At 47.9% G+C, this 13,393-nt stretch overlaps 1 protein-coding gene across 4 annotated transcripts in view; it reads left to right on the top strand.

Moving 5' to 3' along the window:
• The window catches only part of PLXNA4 (plexin A4), a 429,648-nt gene that overhangs the window by 304,821 nt on the left and 111,434 nt on the right, over positions 1 to 13,393 (top strand). For all 4 annotated transcript variants that reach the window (XM_088165989.1, XM_088165988.1, XM_014882536.2 and 1 more), the window contains exon 6: positions 12,126 to 12,249. In XM_088165989.1, the coding sequence (XP_088022115.1) occupies positions 12,126 to 12,249 (124 nt within the window). The remainder of the gene's footprint in view (positions 1 to 12,125; positions 12,250 to 13,393) is intronic.

The following is a 13,393-nucleotide window of genomic DNA, read 5'->3' as shown; positions in this document are numbered from 1 at the left end:
ATAACGCTTCTATTTAACTACACACCCGTGATTTTAACTCCATCACTCAAATTTGGAAGCTTTCTCCAAGGCCTCAGGTCAAAAGCAGTGTTCTCCAGAACAGAAAGCTCAAAACTCCCAGGTTTGTGGGATCCAACATAATGGATAGTTCCATCAGTGTGCATCCAAAGCCCAGCCTGCTGGAGCTCACCCCCAGCACCGTGGTGATTTCTCAGTGCCTGACCCAGCCCTTCCAGCCCTGCACAGAGGGGGGGAAATCCATCCATCACCTGCTGACAGCGTTTTCCTTGCAGCTGGAGTGTGAGATGGGGATCCTGGTGTAGCCTCGGGTCAGGGAATTCTTCCCAGAGCCTCACAGTGAGAGGTGGGGTGTGCCAGACCTCACTGCTTTAGGAGAATTACTCCTAAAATAATAATAATTAAAATAAATTTAAAAAAAAATAAAAATAAAAAATAAAAATAAAAATAAAAATTGAAATTAAAATTAAAAAAATAAAATAAAGATAAAGATAAAAATAAAAGTAAAAATAAAGATAAAGATAAAGATAAAGATAAAAATAAAAATAAAAATAAAAATAAAACAACAACAACAATAATAATAATAACAATAATAACAACAACAATAATAATAATAATAATAACAAAAACAATAATAATAATAATAATAATAATAATTATTATTATAATAATAATAATAATAATTCCTTTCAGCTGTATGTTTAAACTACCAGTGGGATGAAGCCAGGATTGTTTTTAGGATGTTTTAGAGCCCTGGTCCTTCTGTTTCTTATGGCTTGGCTCTGTATGGCTCCCTCCACTCCAACCCTCTCTGCAGAACCAGCTCGAGAGGAGGTTTAGGAAGGAGAAACTCAGCTTGTTCCCTGACTTTTTGGCTGGAGCAGGCTTGGGCAGGGAAAAGAAGTGAGACTAAAATGAAAATCCTTCTTCCTCTATTTTCCCTCTTATTATCCTGTCCCCCAAATTGTCTTTCCTAGAAGGAGCTGAGCTGTGAAAGGCAGAATTTTTTTGTTGTTTTTGTCAGAGTTGGGGTGAAATGGTGATTTAAGCAGCTGGGAAGCTCCAGCTCTGATCCAAAGCTTGTGCATTGGTCATGTGAGGGTCTGAAAACTGCCATGGAAACACAGCTCCTCCTTTATTTCTGATCTCTGTTCACCTGTTGAAGGCTGTGCATCCAGCTCAGGCTTTTTCCCAGCTCCAAGGAAACAAATAGCTTAGGGATGGATCCAGAGCTTCAGGCATGGTCTGAGTGGGGTTGGTGGAGATGCATGGGTGCCTTTTTCAGGTAGAAAATCCCATCCCACTGATTTCACACTCCAAGCCTGGGCTGAGAGGTTCCTTGGCTTATTTTTCCCAATTCCCTGCAGAGTCTCCTCTCCCAGCAGAGCCATGGAGCTGCTGGAGATGCTCATGCCAGGTCTGTGTGGTAATGGGGATCTGATGCAACTCCCTCCGTGCTACCCTGTGGTTTCCCTGGCTGCTAATTGCAGAATTTTTGCTTTTCCTGCAGAAAAGTCTGGACTCAGAGGGAGGAATTGTCTCTGCCAGGAGCAAATAGTGGAGTTACAGCACCCATCAGTGTAGGCTCTGCTGCTGGGGGACATGGGCAGAGGGATGGATGGATGGATGGATGGATGGATGGATGGATGGATGGATGGATGGATGGGGAAGAGGAAAGGAGCTTGTCAGCAGTGTGAGAATAGAGATATTGATGAAGATCAAAAGGAGCAGTGGGTTGGGAGAATCTGGTTTGAGAAACTCTGTGGGATCCTCCTCTGCCTTGAACCTTTCTGGATAAAACTGCTCAAGGGGTTTCCAGGGGTGAGGGATTTGGATGCAAAGTGTTCAGGCTGTTCAGTCTATCCTGTGGGAATGTCTTCTCCCTTCTTGCTGTGCTCCTCCAAGTCAGCACAGCAGATGCTGACAGCAAAAGAGCAATTAGATGAGGTGCTGGCTGAGCCTGGCAGGGATTCAGTGTCTGTGTGAGTGGGGACTCCTTACAGTGCACTTCCCATGGCTCCCTGACCTTCTGGAAAACCTCCTTGAACACAGACTTTTTTTCTGTGTTCTCGTTTCTCATTTGCCTTTTAAGAGACAAGGCTGAAGTGGCACCAAACCCTCCCACCTGGAGGACTTCCAGGTCTCACTGCAGTCTTGAGGAAGCCTCAGCACCACTGATCAGCCCCAGTCTCTGAGCAGCACACCCCAAATTTGACCTTTCTCAAGGCAAGGGCAGCTCCCATCATCTTCATCAGCAGATATTTGGCATTTGGACCACAGTGACATGGAAAACACCAAATTACTTTCCTTGGAGTCACTCGAGAGAAACTCCCATGAAGAATTCAGGGATGAATCAGGCCAGGAACAAAGAACTTCAGCCCCTTTGAACAGATTATTTGCATCAGCCCTTGCAGAGGAGAGCATGTAGGAGCATGGGAGAGTGTAGGTGTTATCTACCCAGGTTCTGGGGAAGACACTCACAAATATTATTAGCATGAATAGGAAGCACCATGATAGGATGCTCTCTGGGAAAAGTAATTTTGTTCATTAATTACTTGCCTTATCTAGCAACCTCGTTCCCTTTCTCTCGCTTTCTTCTTCTTTTAATTTTCTTTAAAACGACTCTAAAGAGAATTCAGTGCTGGGAAAGTTATTTTGCTGCCTCCTCAGAGACAGGAGCTTGTATTACTCAGGTAGCCTTCAGCTGAAGCTGAGCCTTCAGGGGTTTTTCCATCTTCTTTTGAAGCTCAGCCTTTCACAGGCAGATGGCAAAAGGCAGATTCCAGGCAGATTCCTGTGATTCCTTTCTTGTGGACCACCTCAGTGCCGTGGTCTGACTGCAGTTCTCATGCCTTTGGCTCGAGTTCTGCCTCCTGCTCGTGATTTTTGTGCTCTGAGATTCTCCTCCTGCTTTAAGCTACCGGGCTCGTGTTGTGCCTGGTAAATTCAGCAGCAAAAGGACCTGGAGGGATGTGATTGAAGGGGCAGCAAAGCAGAGACCCTGCAGCTTCAGAGATGTTCTGTCCTTGTGTCTTTGACCCTTGCAGGAGGTTGGAAAAGGTCAGAGGATGGAGGCAGGAGATCCCCATCCTCCCAGATGTCACACACAGGTGCTGGCTGTTTTCAGGCTGCTTCTACAGCAGGAAATGATTTAAGAGTAGATTTTAGGAATGGCTGTCAGGGTGGGGAGGCCCTGGCACAGGGTGCCCAGTTGTGGCTGTCCCTGGATCCCTGGATCCCTGGAAGTGTCCAAGGTTGGGTGAGGTTTGGAGCAACCTGATGTGGTGGAAGGGTTCCTGCCTATGGCAGGGGATTGGACTGGGTGATCTTTAATGTCCCTTCCAACCCAAGCCTTTCCATGAGTCCATGATCCTGTGATTCAGAAAGGAACTCCACTTATCCATAAATTCACGGAGGAATTCCACTTTTCCATAACAACCAGCTGAGGAGTGGATTTCAGCATTACCTTCCACAGACTCCCTCCCCTCCCCTTGCCAGCAAACCATTTCCCTTCCTTCATCGGACAAAAGGTCCAAATTTCCATGGATTTGCATGTGGAATGCTCTCGGGCTAGATGAGCCCCCCGATGTGCCTGCAGATGTGCACACATCTGTACTCCCAAACCTCTGGTCCCTGGCCGCACCCCAGCCATGCCTGAGCTGGGCTGGTCCCTGGGGCCACCTCTGAACCTTTGTCCAGCCCTGGGGGTCGGCAGCAGGTGATGCTCCAACTCCGCCTCCCCCAGGCAAAGTTAGCAGGGCTAAAACAATCCGCCAGCTCTGGAAATTTGGGGAGGGGGGCTCGGGGGAAAGGAGAAGGGGCATGAAATCCCCCAGAGCAGGGGGGAGGGATGCTGTCCGGGCAGCGCTTGGCTTTGTAGGGCGGGAGATGCGGGAGTAAATCCCTTGCACCCACGCCCCGTGGGGCTCCGGGGGTGGGCTCGCACAATTGGGGGATGGAGGGAGGAACCCACCTGGGGACAGAGATAAGGGGCGGGCGGGGGGATTGCGGCTCTGCAGCGTAATCCGGCGGAGTTATCAGGGCAGAAACTCGGCTTCTATTACCATGCATTAGAATAGATTAGCAGGCAGAGCAATTAGCAGCCTCGCTCCGTTTGGCGAAGTGACAGGGGCAGGAGGAGTGCGGGGAGAGGCGGCTCTGGCAGGGCAGAGTTTCCCTCCCCAAACTGCGGCCCGAGGACAAGGATGGAGTTCTGGTCCTTCACCCCAGGAATGCCCTGCTGGGACCTTGAGAAGAGCAGCAGGATGAGCCTTGGATGCTGGTCTGAAACTTTTTGTGGTCTCTTAAAAATTGCCCTGGGGACATGCAAAGCTCCAGAGAATGAATTCCAGAGTTTTTGAGTTTCTTCTTCCAGGTCGCTTTGGAAAAATCCACAGATCTCTTGGTGCCCAAATAGCACCTATTAAAGACCCTACAGCTTTTACTTTTCCCCTCTCTGGTGGCTTTTCCCCATTTTGTCCAGTTCATCTTTGATCCCAAACAGCAGCTTTTGGGGAGTTGAGCCTGTTTGTGGTTAGAGCCAAAGATGAAAGGATTCAACTCCTTCCTCAGATACACATGAACTTGCACCAGGACAGGTTCTCCAGCAATAACCCTGTGCATTATCCCAGCTCAAATTTGTCACTTTTCTTGGAGCATCTCTTGCCTTTCTGTCCAGAATTGAGTATCCTGGGCAGTTGGTCAAATTTAACTTCTGGTGCCAGGGAAAGCTAAATTTCAGCCATGCCCTGGGCAGCCTGGAGGCCAAAAGGAGAGAGCAGGGAGGGAGTGGGGTAGTCACCACATGGCCATGTAAAGTTTAAGGTCAGTAATGTCTGTGTCTCGACATTTATGGCATTCCTGTTCTCAGGACTCCGAGGGAACCTGGAAATGTCAAAACACTGCTAAAACTGACCTTAAACTTTACATGATTCAGTGGGACTGAATCTTCTCCCTTTTCCTGGCTCCAACCAGCAAATTGCTTTGGCTCCAGCAGAGGGAAAGGCAAATTTCAGCTGCTCCCTCCTTCCCCAGCCTTGCTCTCCCAGGTGATAAAGCCACCTCAGGAGACCCAAAGCTGGCTCTGCACATTGCTCAGACTTGGGCTTAAACAAACCTCTTAATCCATCCCCAGACTCCTTTAACTGCTGTGTTCTCACCTCACCCTTCTTTCCGACTGGGAAATCAAAAAACTTTTCCCGGTAAGGAGCGAAGCTGTCACATTGCCTGGCATCCTGAGAGAGGGACCAGGCTGATGAGACTGAGCCGGGTAACTCGGATCTCCAGAGCCTCCCGAAGCCAAGCATCTCTGTCCTGTCCCTTTCTCAGGTTCCTGTCCCCATGATGCCTTGAGGAGCTGGAATAGAGGCTACACACAGAGTTAAGGAGAATAAAATGGGTATTTATTGTGAAGCCTACAAAGCCACACCTTAGCAATATCAGTGCCACAGTCGTGGCCCCTGCCTGGATGGCTCCAAGATGGGAGCAAAGGAGGGGTTGGTCTCGAGTTCTCACACCTTTATAGGTTTTAGTCCATTTGCATGCAGGAGTCAGCTGTCCAATTAATAATCTCAAATAGGGAAGTTTCATCCTCCTTGCTTGCTTGCATGTCCGCCCTCCTCTTTTCACGCTGTTTATGCTTAGGGCTTGAAGTTTAAAGATACTGTCCTTGAGTCCCCAGGTGGAATCGGACTGTTTTGTCTTCATCACCCAAGCACAACGGAAAAGCACATCCGAGCAGAACAGAGCAGAAAACTTAAAACTCGGAGGTATCACCCAGTCCTGGCTGAAAACGCCATTCCCGGGGTTTGCACTTGGCTTCCGCCGAGCTCCCTCTGCTGATCGCCTTCCAAAAGGCATCTCGGAGCCTCCTGATCCTGCAGGGAGCGCATCCCCTGCGGCCGGGGCAGGGACACGGCTCCTGGGGATGCTGGGAGGGTGCTCCGAGCATCCTGTGCGATATCAGCCCATGCCTGTGTGGGGAATGTGACCCTCTGCCAGGAGCTGGGGCTTCGTGGAGATAAAGGGAAACACAAAGGTTGCAGCAGTGCCAGAAATCCCTCTGTCACATCCTAGGTTCTCTGCTGCTCCAGCTTTATCCAGGAAAAAAATTCTGGTGTGTTGCAAGGCCAAAGATTTGACAAGTCGCTGTTTCTGTAATTTCATTTTGTAGGAATGAAAGAATCACAGAAGGGTTTGGGTTGGCTTAAATCTCATCCAGTGCCACCCCTGCCATGGCAGGGACACCTTCCATTGCTCCAAGTCCTGTCCAGCCTGGTCTTGGACACTTCCAGGGGTGGGACATCCCCAAATCACCCTTCCCCTCAGGGACAGGGAGAGCTGCTCCCAGGTCATTCCTGCACCCTCTCTTAGATTTCAGATTCCCAATTTGTTGTTCTGTTCTGTTTTCTCAGTTTGACTCTTGCCTGCAGGTACAACTTGGCTTGCCATGGGCTCTGGCTGGGCTGGGAATTCCCAGATTTTCCCTTGGAGATGACAAGATGGGAGAAATGGAAAATCATTGTCTCTTACTCTGTCTTGATCCAGGACAGGGGAGACTACTCATGATCTTCCAACTGAGACCTAATCAGGTTTCCCTGAAAAGTTTCCCTACATCTTCTGTAGCTTCCTCTTGATTTTTTTTTCTTGGATGTCTCTATCCAACAAACCTAGAAAGGAGACCACTGGAGGTGATGATGTGAGTGAGGGAGGCAGACGGATAATCTGAAGGGAACAAGTTGAATTTTAAGGGGAAAAACTAAAGAAAAGTAAAAAAAAAATAATGAAAACACACCACTGGGAAGAGGCGAGGGTTGGGATGGGGCAACATCTCCATCTTGCACAAGTGGAGGGACCCTACACCACAAAAAAGCTCAGGAATCAACAGTTTGGGGATGAAAATGGGAATGCCAACATGAAACTTGTATCCTATCAAAATATCCCACCCTTCCTCACTGGTGTGACTGGGGGCTCCCTGATTTCCACCCCCAGCACTGGAGGGAAGATGTGAGGAAAGGGGGGGCTGAGATGATTCCATCAGAGGGTGAGAGAATTCATCCCCTCAGGGAAATGTCACTGTTTAGAACCAGAAATGAAAGTTGAAATGTCAAAACCTTTTGCAAAAGAGTGATTCCAGCAAATTACCTGTTTGGAGGTGGTGGAAAGGTGTCATTTGGGGTTGCTGGGATGACCCAAACCACTGAGCTGTCTCTGAGCTTTGCCATCAAACACAGATTTTCACATCCCTCTCTTTCCCTGAGAACCCACCTGAACACCCAGAGCCAAAAGAAAACTGTTGTGCATCAAGTGGTGAGGCTTTTCCAAAAAGGATTCATTTCTTTAGGATTTATTTCTGAGAATTAAAAATTTTTGATGGTATTTTATTTTTCCCCTGGATAAAAAAAAAAAAAAAGAAAAAAGAAATAATTGCTTCGTGTGCTAATTGCCACTTGTAAAAAGCCCCCAAATACTCTGTTCTGAGTAGCAATTTCTGATCAGATCCAATCACCACTCTTTTGTCTTGAAATTTGTTATTAATTAACAGAATTGTAGATAAGACCTTTTCCATTGCCAGAAAACTGACTTTTTTTGGGTCTCACATTCAAAAAGTTGGATCTTTTAGTCTGCTTCTTGGGAAATTATGAGAACAAATAAAGCAGAATCCAAATAATCTCCTTTTTCAACAGTTATGGTTATAATCAAGCAAGGCTCAGTCAGGTGAAAAATAAAGGTCATTTTTGGGGGGGGGCTGGGAGAGGTTTATGTGTGTAGGGTGGTGATTTGGAGTTTTTTGTCTACAATAGGATGGAGATGTGTCTTCACTGAGAGTCTGGGCTTGGTTTCACCAAACCCCAGCAAGGCAGAAGAACCCTTCCCATCCCTGCAGAGATGGAAGAGGCTGGCCCCTCTGCAGCCTGGGTTTGCAGGGTGTGGCCCCAGATTTTGGTCCCTTATTTAGGGATTTAATGATGATTTCTTGTGTCCCAAACCAGGACCTCCACCTTGCCCTGCCCTCAGTCTGTGCCTCACTTTCCTTTGTCTGCCTGCTAATTCCAACCTCATGGCTGAAGTTTAATTAGCTGCAGGCAAAGCCCTCTGAGATTCTTGGAGGAGAGATGCAAGAGAAGTGGAAAGCATTAATTTAACATTATTAAAATAATTGGTTGGTGGCTGGCGAGCAGAGGGTGAGCACCAGTGGTATTTATTCTTAATGGGAGATGAGGAGGAAATACCATTCCTCATGGTTCAGTGGTAGGAACAGCTCCTCAGTGTTTGTGCTAATGGCTTTGGACAAAGCAGGACACTTGGAATTGTTAAAGACACAGCTGGCAATGAAAGAGCAGCTGCTGCTGAGACATCCAGAGAAATGTCTGCACAAACAAAACAAGCTCAGGGGTGGAAGATGCTCTTTTAGGGACCTGAAGTGGAATGTGGTGCTACTGGGTGGGAGCTACACATCACCCAGTTATGGTGTGACCAGCAGGGAATTAGGGAATGTGGCAGTGAGAGTGATCTCTGTGTATGGACACCCTCAGGATGTTGGGGGTACAGATATCTTATTAAAGCAAATTTGGCAGTAAAAGGGGTTTTCTGCTGTATAAACAAAAATAAACTCACCAGGTGAGAGGCACAGAGCCCAAGGTAGACAATGACTGTCACCAGAGACAACAGAAATGATGAGTTGAGGTGGGATATTTCATTATCCCTCAGCCCAGCTGCTGAGTGCAGGCTGCTGCCTTCCAGGTGACCACTTTTATAAGGTCTTGTGTCTGGAAGAATTAATTTATTAAAAGTCCCATTTGCCTCTATTTACAGTTTGCTGAACTTACTTCTGGGGCTGCCACGTCCCCTCTGGGCAGACGCCTTCTGTGATCCTTTGTCACTTTTGTTTCTGTGTCTCAGCCTTCACCACCCAGGGATTTGAGACTGGTGCTGGAGGGAAAGACTTTCCTCTGCACATGTTGGAACAATTTTCTCTGCTTTTTCTTGCTCTCTTTGGGGAGGGCAGAACATTTTTGGCAGTGCAGAGGGAGGCTGGAGGGTGAAGGTTTCTTTATGTCAGATATCTCTTTCTTCTCACCTAAACTGTAGGATCACAGAATGGTTTGGGTTGGAAGGGACATTAAAGATCATCCAGTTCCACACCCTGCCATGGGCAGGGACTAGCCCAGGTTGCTCTGAGCCTCATGCAACCCTGAACACTTCCAGGGATGGGGCAGCCACAGCTTTTCTGAGCAACCTGTGCCAGGGACTCACCTCTCTCTGAGTAAAGAATTTTTTTCACAATATCCAACCTATATTTTCCTTCCTTCAGGATAATCCATCACAGGAAAACCCACCAGGTTTTGCCTCTGGAGAACCTCAGCTGCTGGGTGAGGTTCACACATGTTCACACATCCTTGAGTGATGTGTGAACCCACAGGATGCTCCAGCTTAGGAGAGATAAGGTGGCCGTGGGAGAGGAGATGGGGGAAACCACAGACCAAATGCTCTGGAGAAGAGCCACCACCACTCCTTCCTGCATGCACAAACCTGCCAAACCCACTGCCAGGTGGCTCCATCCCTCTGGATTTGATTCCTGAAGCAGCCGTGGTCACTCACCTGGGGCACTGACCCCAGAGCCCAGCTCAGTGTGGTCCAGCTCAGCAGAACTCCCCCATCATCAGACTCAAATACCAGGCACAGCTATTTAGGGCTTTTCCAACTGAGGAATTGCATTGAAAAAGTCAGACAGTGAAAGTTAGGAAGTGGCAGAATTGAGGTCACCGTGGAAAAAAGGAATAATAACCTGTGATCCTGTAATTAAAACCTGGCTAGCAGGGTGTGAGTGCAGGGAGCAGATTTGGAAGTACAGAAGCTGCTTTCAGTCTGGCAGTACCTAATTCCTGAGGCCCTGACACAGCAGCCTTAACATTACATTAAACCCAGGCTTAGTTTGCTTTGGTTTTTCATAAATTCATTATTTGGATGACATTATTTTCACCTCATGGCTGATATCAAGGCTGCAAGGCACATCAGTCTAATATGGAGCAAGAGTTTGGTCTGAAAAGTGACATGTTTTAAATGTGTATGACCTGTAAACAGCAGGTAAAATGTGAATTATTATATTCCTGCTCAGTGGTTGGATTGGGAGTATAAACCACATTCCTGGGTGCTTAATCCATATCCATAGATTTGAACTGAGCCTGGATATCTGCCTGTTTAATTTTAGAAAATCCAGATATTTCCGTTGTGCTGCAGCTGAAGGAAGTAAATGGGAGATAATAGAACATCTTGAAGAATTTGGGCACTTGTGTTTTGATTCTGAGCCCAAAAAGGTTTCCCTTCCAAGCTATTCCCAGGAGAGGAGTTCCCACACCCTGCAGAGCTTTAATGGGATTGCTGTGGCTGTTTGTTTTATGGAAGTGCTTGGAAAAATCTCAGGCCAGCATTTTGCCTTTTGGCTTTGGTGCCACTATGGGGAACTTACAGTTTTGGGGATATTTAATGGGCTATTGGTCCAACCCTCTGGAGAGTGCCCATTTAAAATTCCTGATCCAGCATGTGGCAGTGCCAGAGAAGATTTAATGGGATGAGGGCTCCTGGGGAACAGAGAGCAGGAGCTGCAGTGCTACTTTTGCTCTCTCAAACCTGCAAAGTGTGTTGAGAATGGCCAAAATATCCCTTTATGGATTCTGCCTCTGGAAATACAAAACTTTCCTCTGCCAGAAAGATGGAGGAATTGGAGTTTGGAGTTGGGGTGCTCACTTGATTTAGAGTCAGTCACTAGAGAGAAGCCAAGCCCTAAAGTTTTAGGCTGCCCCAGGCTTTGTAACATTTGGATTAACCATATATTGAGTTTTTGGCATGTGTTTTCATGGATCCTCATCTGCAAATCCCCATGCACAAGGGTGCAGTCTCTGCTCCAAGGACTAGGGATGCTGAAGGGTGATTTTGGAGTTTCAGCAGCCCCCAGGTTCTCTCAAAAGTGAGACTCTGAGGTCTGGGAGTGGGTGAATAATTTAACACCCACACTTAGGTCTTTATAGCTGGTTTTAATGGGGAGTAATAGCACTGCTAATAACAAAATCCATTGAAGACACCCTGTGCAAGTCCATAACATTAACTTAATGGCAGAAGGTAATTGGCATGCAGCTGGAGCTGTCCTTTTGGATTAACCCTGTGGATTTCCAGGCAGACACCTTCCTTGAAGCAATGGCCTCGGCAGCGTGTGTGGAGTGAAATACAGATGTGCTTTATGTTAAACAAGTGCAAACCTGGGAGGGAACGGGGCAAACAGCCACCAATCCACTTTTATAGGTTGTGTTTGCACCACACAGGTGAGAGGAGGGGTAGTGACAGCACTGAAAACATCAACAATTAGTGGGTGGTGTGAAGTTCATGCATTTGTGCAGCCCAGGTGTGTGCATCCACAAATTTCACTGAGCTGCCGCTTACTGGGAACACCTGAATTTTTAAGATTCAACTCTCAGCACTTCTAGTCAGACATTTTCAAGTCAGAGGCAAAAAATTCTGAAGAGATAATTGCTTCAGGGGCTGGCCTCATCCTAGAAGTGAGGTACCAGCAGCCCAGAGGCACCAAAAGTGAGCAGCATTCTCAGGAGGGACAAAATCCACGGGCTGTGCACAGCTTCCCTACAAGGACAGCCCTGCCTGAGGTGTCCCACAGCCCCTGGACAGGAGGGTTTGAAGGGCTGGGGGTTTGGGAAGGTTGTGCTGGACCTGCAGTGTGGGTGGAGAGACAATTTCTGCAGCGGGGATGAGTCTTTCACACATCACCCTCCATCCTCTTATGGGTTCCTGCCTGCTTGAGCAGTCCCACAGCTGCCAGCAGCAGAGTCAATGCTCTCAGACACGTGGTGGGGCTCTTGGGAATGTCCTGTGCAGGGCCAGGGGTTGGACATGACGATCCTTTGCAGCTCAGGATATCCTGGATAATTCCACCAGCCGGAGCGCGCTAAGAGCACGAGTGTGATTTTCCGTCCCGAAGACCACAGAGCTGACTTTCTACCCACCTTGACTGCTGCTCCCACATCCCAGGAGCTGTCCCCAGCCTGCCAGCCTGGCTCTGTGCTCACTCTGTCCCTGTCTGTCCCTGTTCTCCCCAGGTGCACGAGGAAGGAGCGGTGCGAGCGCTCCAGCGAGCCGCGCAGATTCGCCTCGGAGATGAAGCAATGCGTGCGCCTCACCGTGCACCCCAACAACATCTCCGTGTCCCAGTACAACGTTCTGGTGAGCACAGACAGCCCCTGACCCCTCTCCTCGGGTGTAACCTGCCCCTGCCGTGGGCACATCCAGGGATTCTGTGGGAAGGACTGGCAGCAAGAGGTTCTCCAGACCCCCTTAACTTCCTCTGCAACTCTTCTGGAGCAGAGGAAGATTTGCCACAGGAGGATATTTTGGTGTTGGTTATCTCTGTGTAGAAGTCTAGAAATGGACTAGGAAGAGTCTTCCTTGTTTGTGAGGGCAGGTCTCTGTGTCCTGCAAGCGTTGTGTGCTGTCCTGGGACAGGAATTCATTAATAACTTTAGGCAAGGGACATTTTCATGGATAGGAATTGCATTCTGGAAGACAGCCAAGCAAAGGATGATATGAATTATTTCAGGGAGCTCCAAGTTGCCATCATTTTGGATGGAAATACCTCCTTCTAATAAATACTCCATCCTGCTCCAGCACTAGGCATGAGGAGAGCAGAGAGGCAGGATGCTGTGCAGAGGAACCCAAGGCTTCCAGGGTTCCTGCTGTCTCCTGTGACTTCCACAGCACAAGGTTTAACCTTTCTGGCCTTGAGCTACTCAGGGAGCAGCCAAGGAAACCACACAGTGAATGCTGCCAGAGCAGCAGATGATCCTGATCATTCCTGGGCTCCAAGAAGGAGATAAAAAACCATTTTTCTCAAACTACCAGTGCTCTGTCTTTTTGACCATGCTAATTTGGGCTGCAATTAAGTTGGTAACCCAGGCCCTAAAAGCTCCATCTCCAGACAAGTTGGTCATTAGCCCCACACCCTGAAAGGTCTAAATGGAATTGCTCAGGATGCAGCTGCCAGACACCTTCCAGGGGACAGGTTTGGATTTCTCCAGGGATAATGAAATCAGCTTTTCAAAGCCTGCATGTCCAATCATTGTTGCTTTGTTTCAGCCTCTTAACTTCGCTGTGACTTTACTTTCCCCAAGCTTCAAACAAAACTGATCTGAGACATCTTAAGTTCTTTGTTCTGAGAGTTCAAGGTTTCTTTTCCGTATTCTCTCAGTAGCTGTTGAGTTCTTTCATGTTGGAATAAATCCTGGGGGACTGGCTGGCTCGGGGCGACTGAAAATGATAACAGAATAAGAGACCTTTACCTCTGGGTTACTCCCAGGGTGAGTCAGCCCAG

The sequence above is a fragment of the Sturnus vulgaris genome, chromosome 5, assembly GCF_052056855.1.
Source record: "Sturnus vulgaris isolate bStuVul1 chromosome 5, bStuVul1.hap1, whole genome shotgun sequence".
NCBI classification, from domain to species: Eukaryota; Metazoa; Chordata; class Aves; order Passeriformes; family Sturnidae; genus Sturnus; species Sturnus vulgaris.
This window is presented reverse-complemented; position numbering and strand designations above follow the sequence as displayed.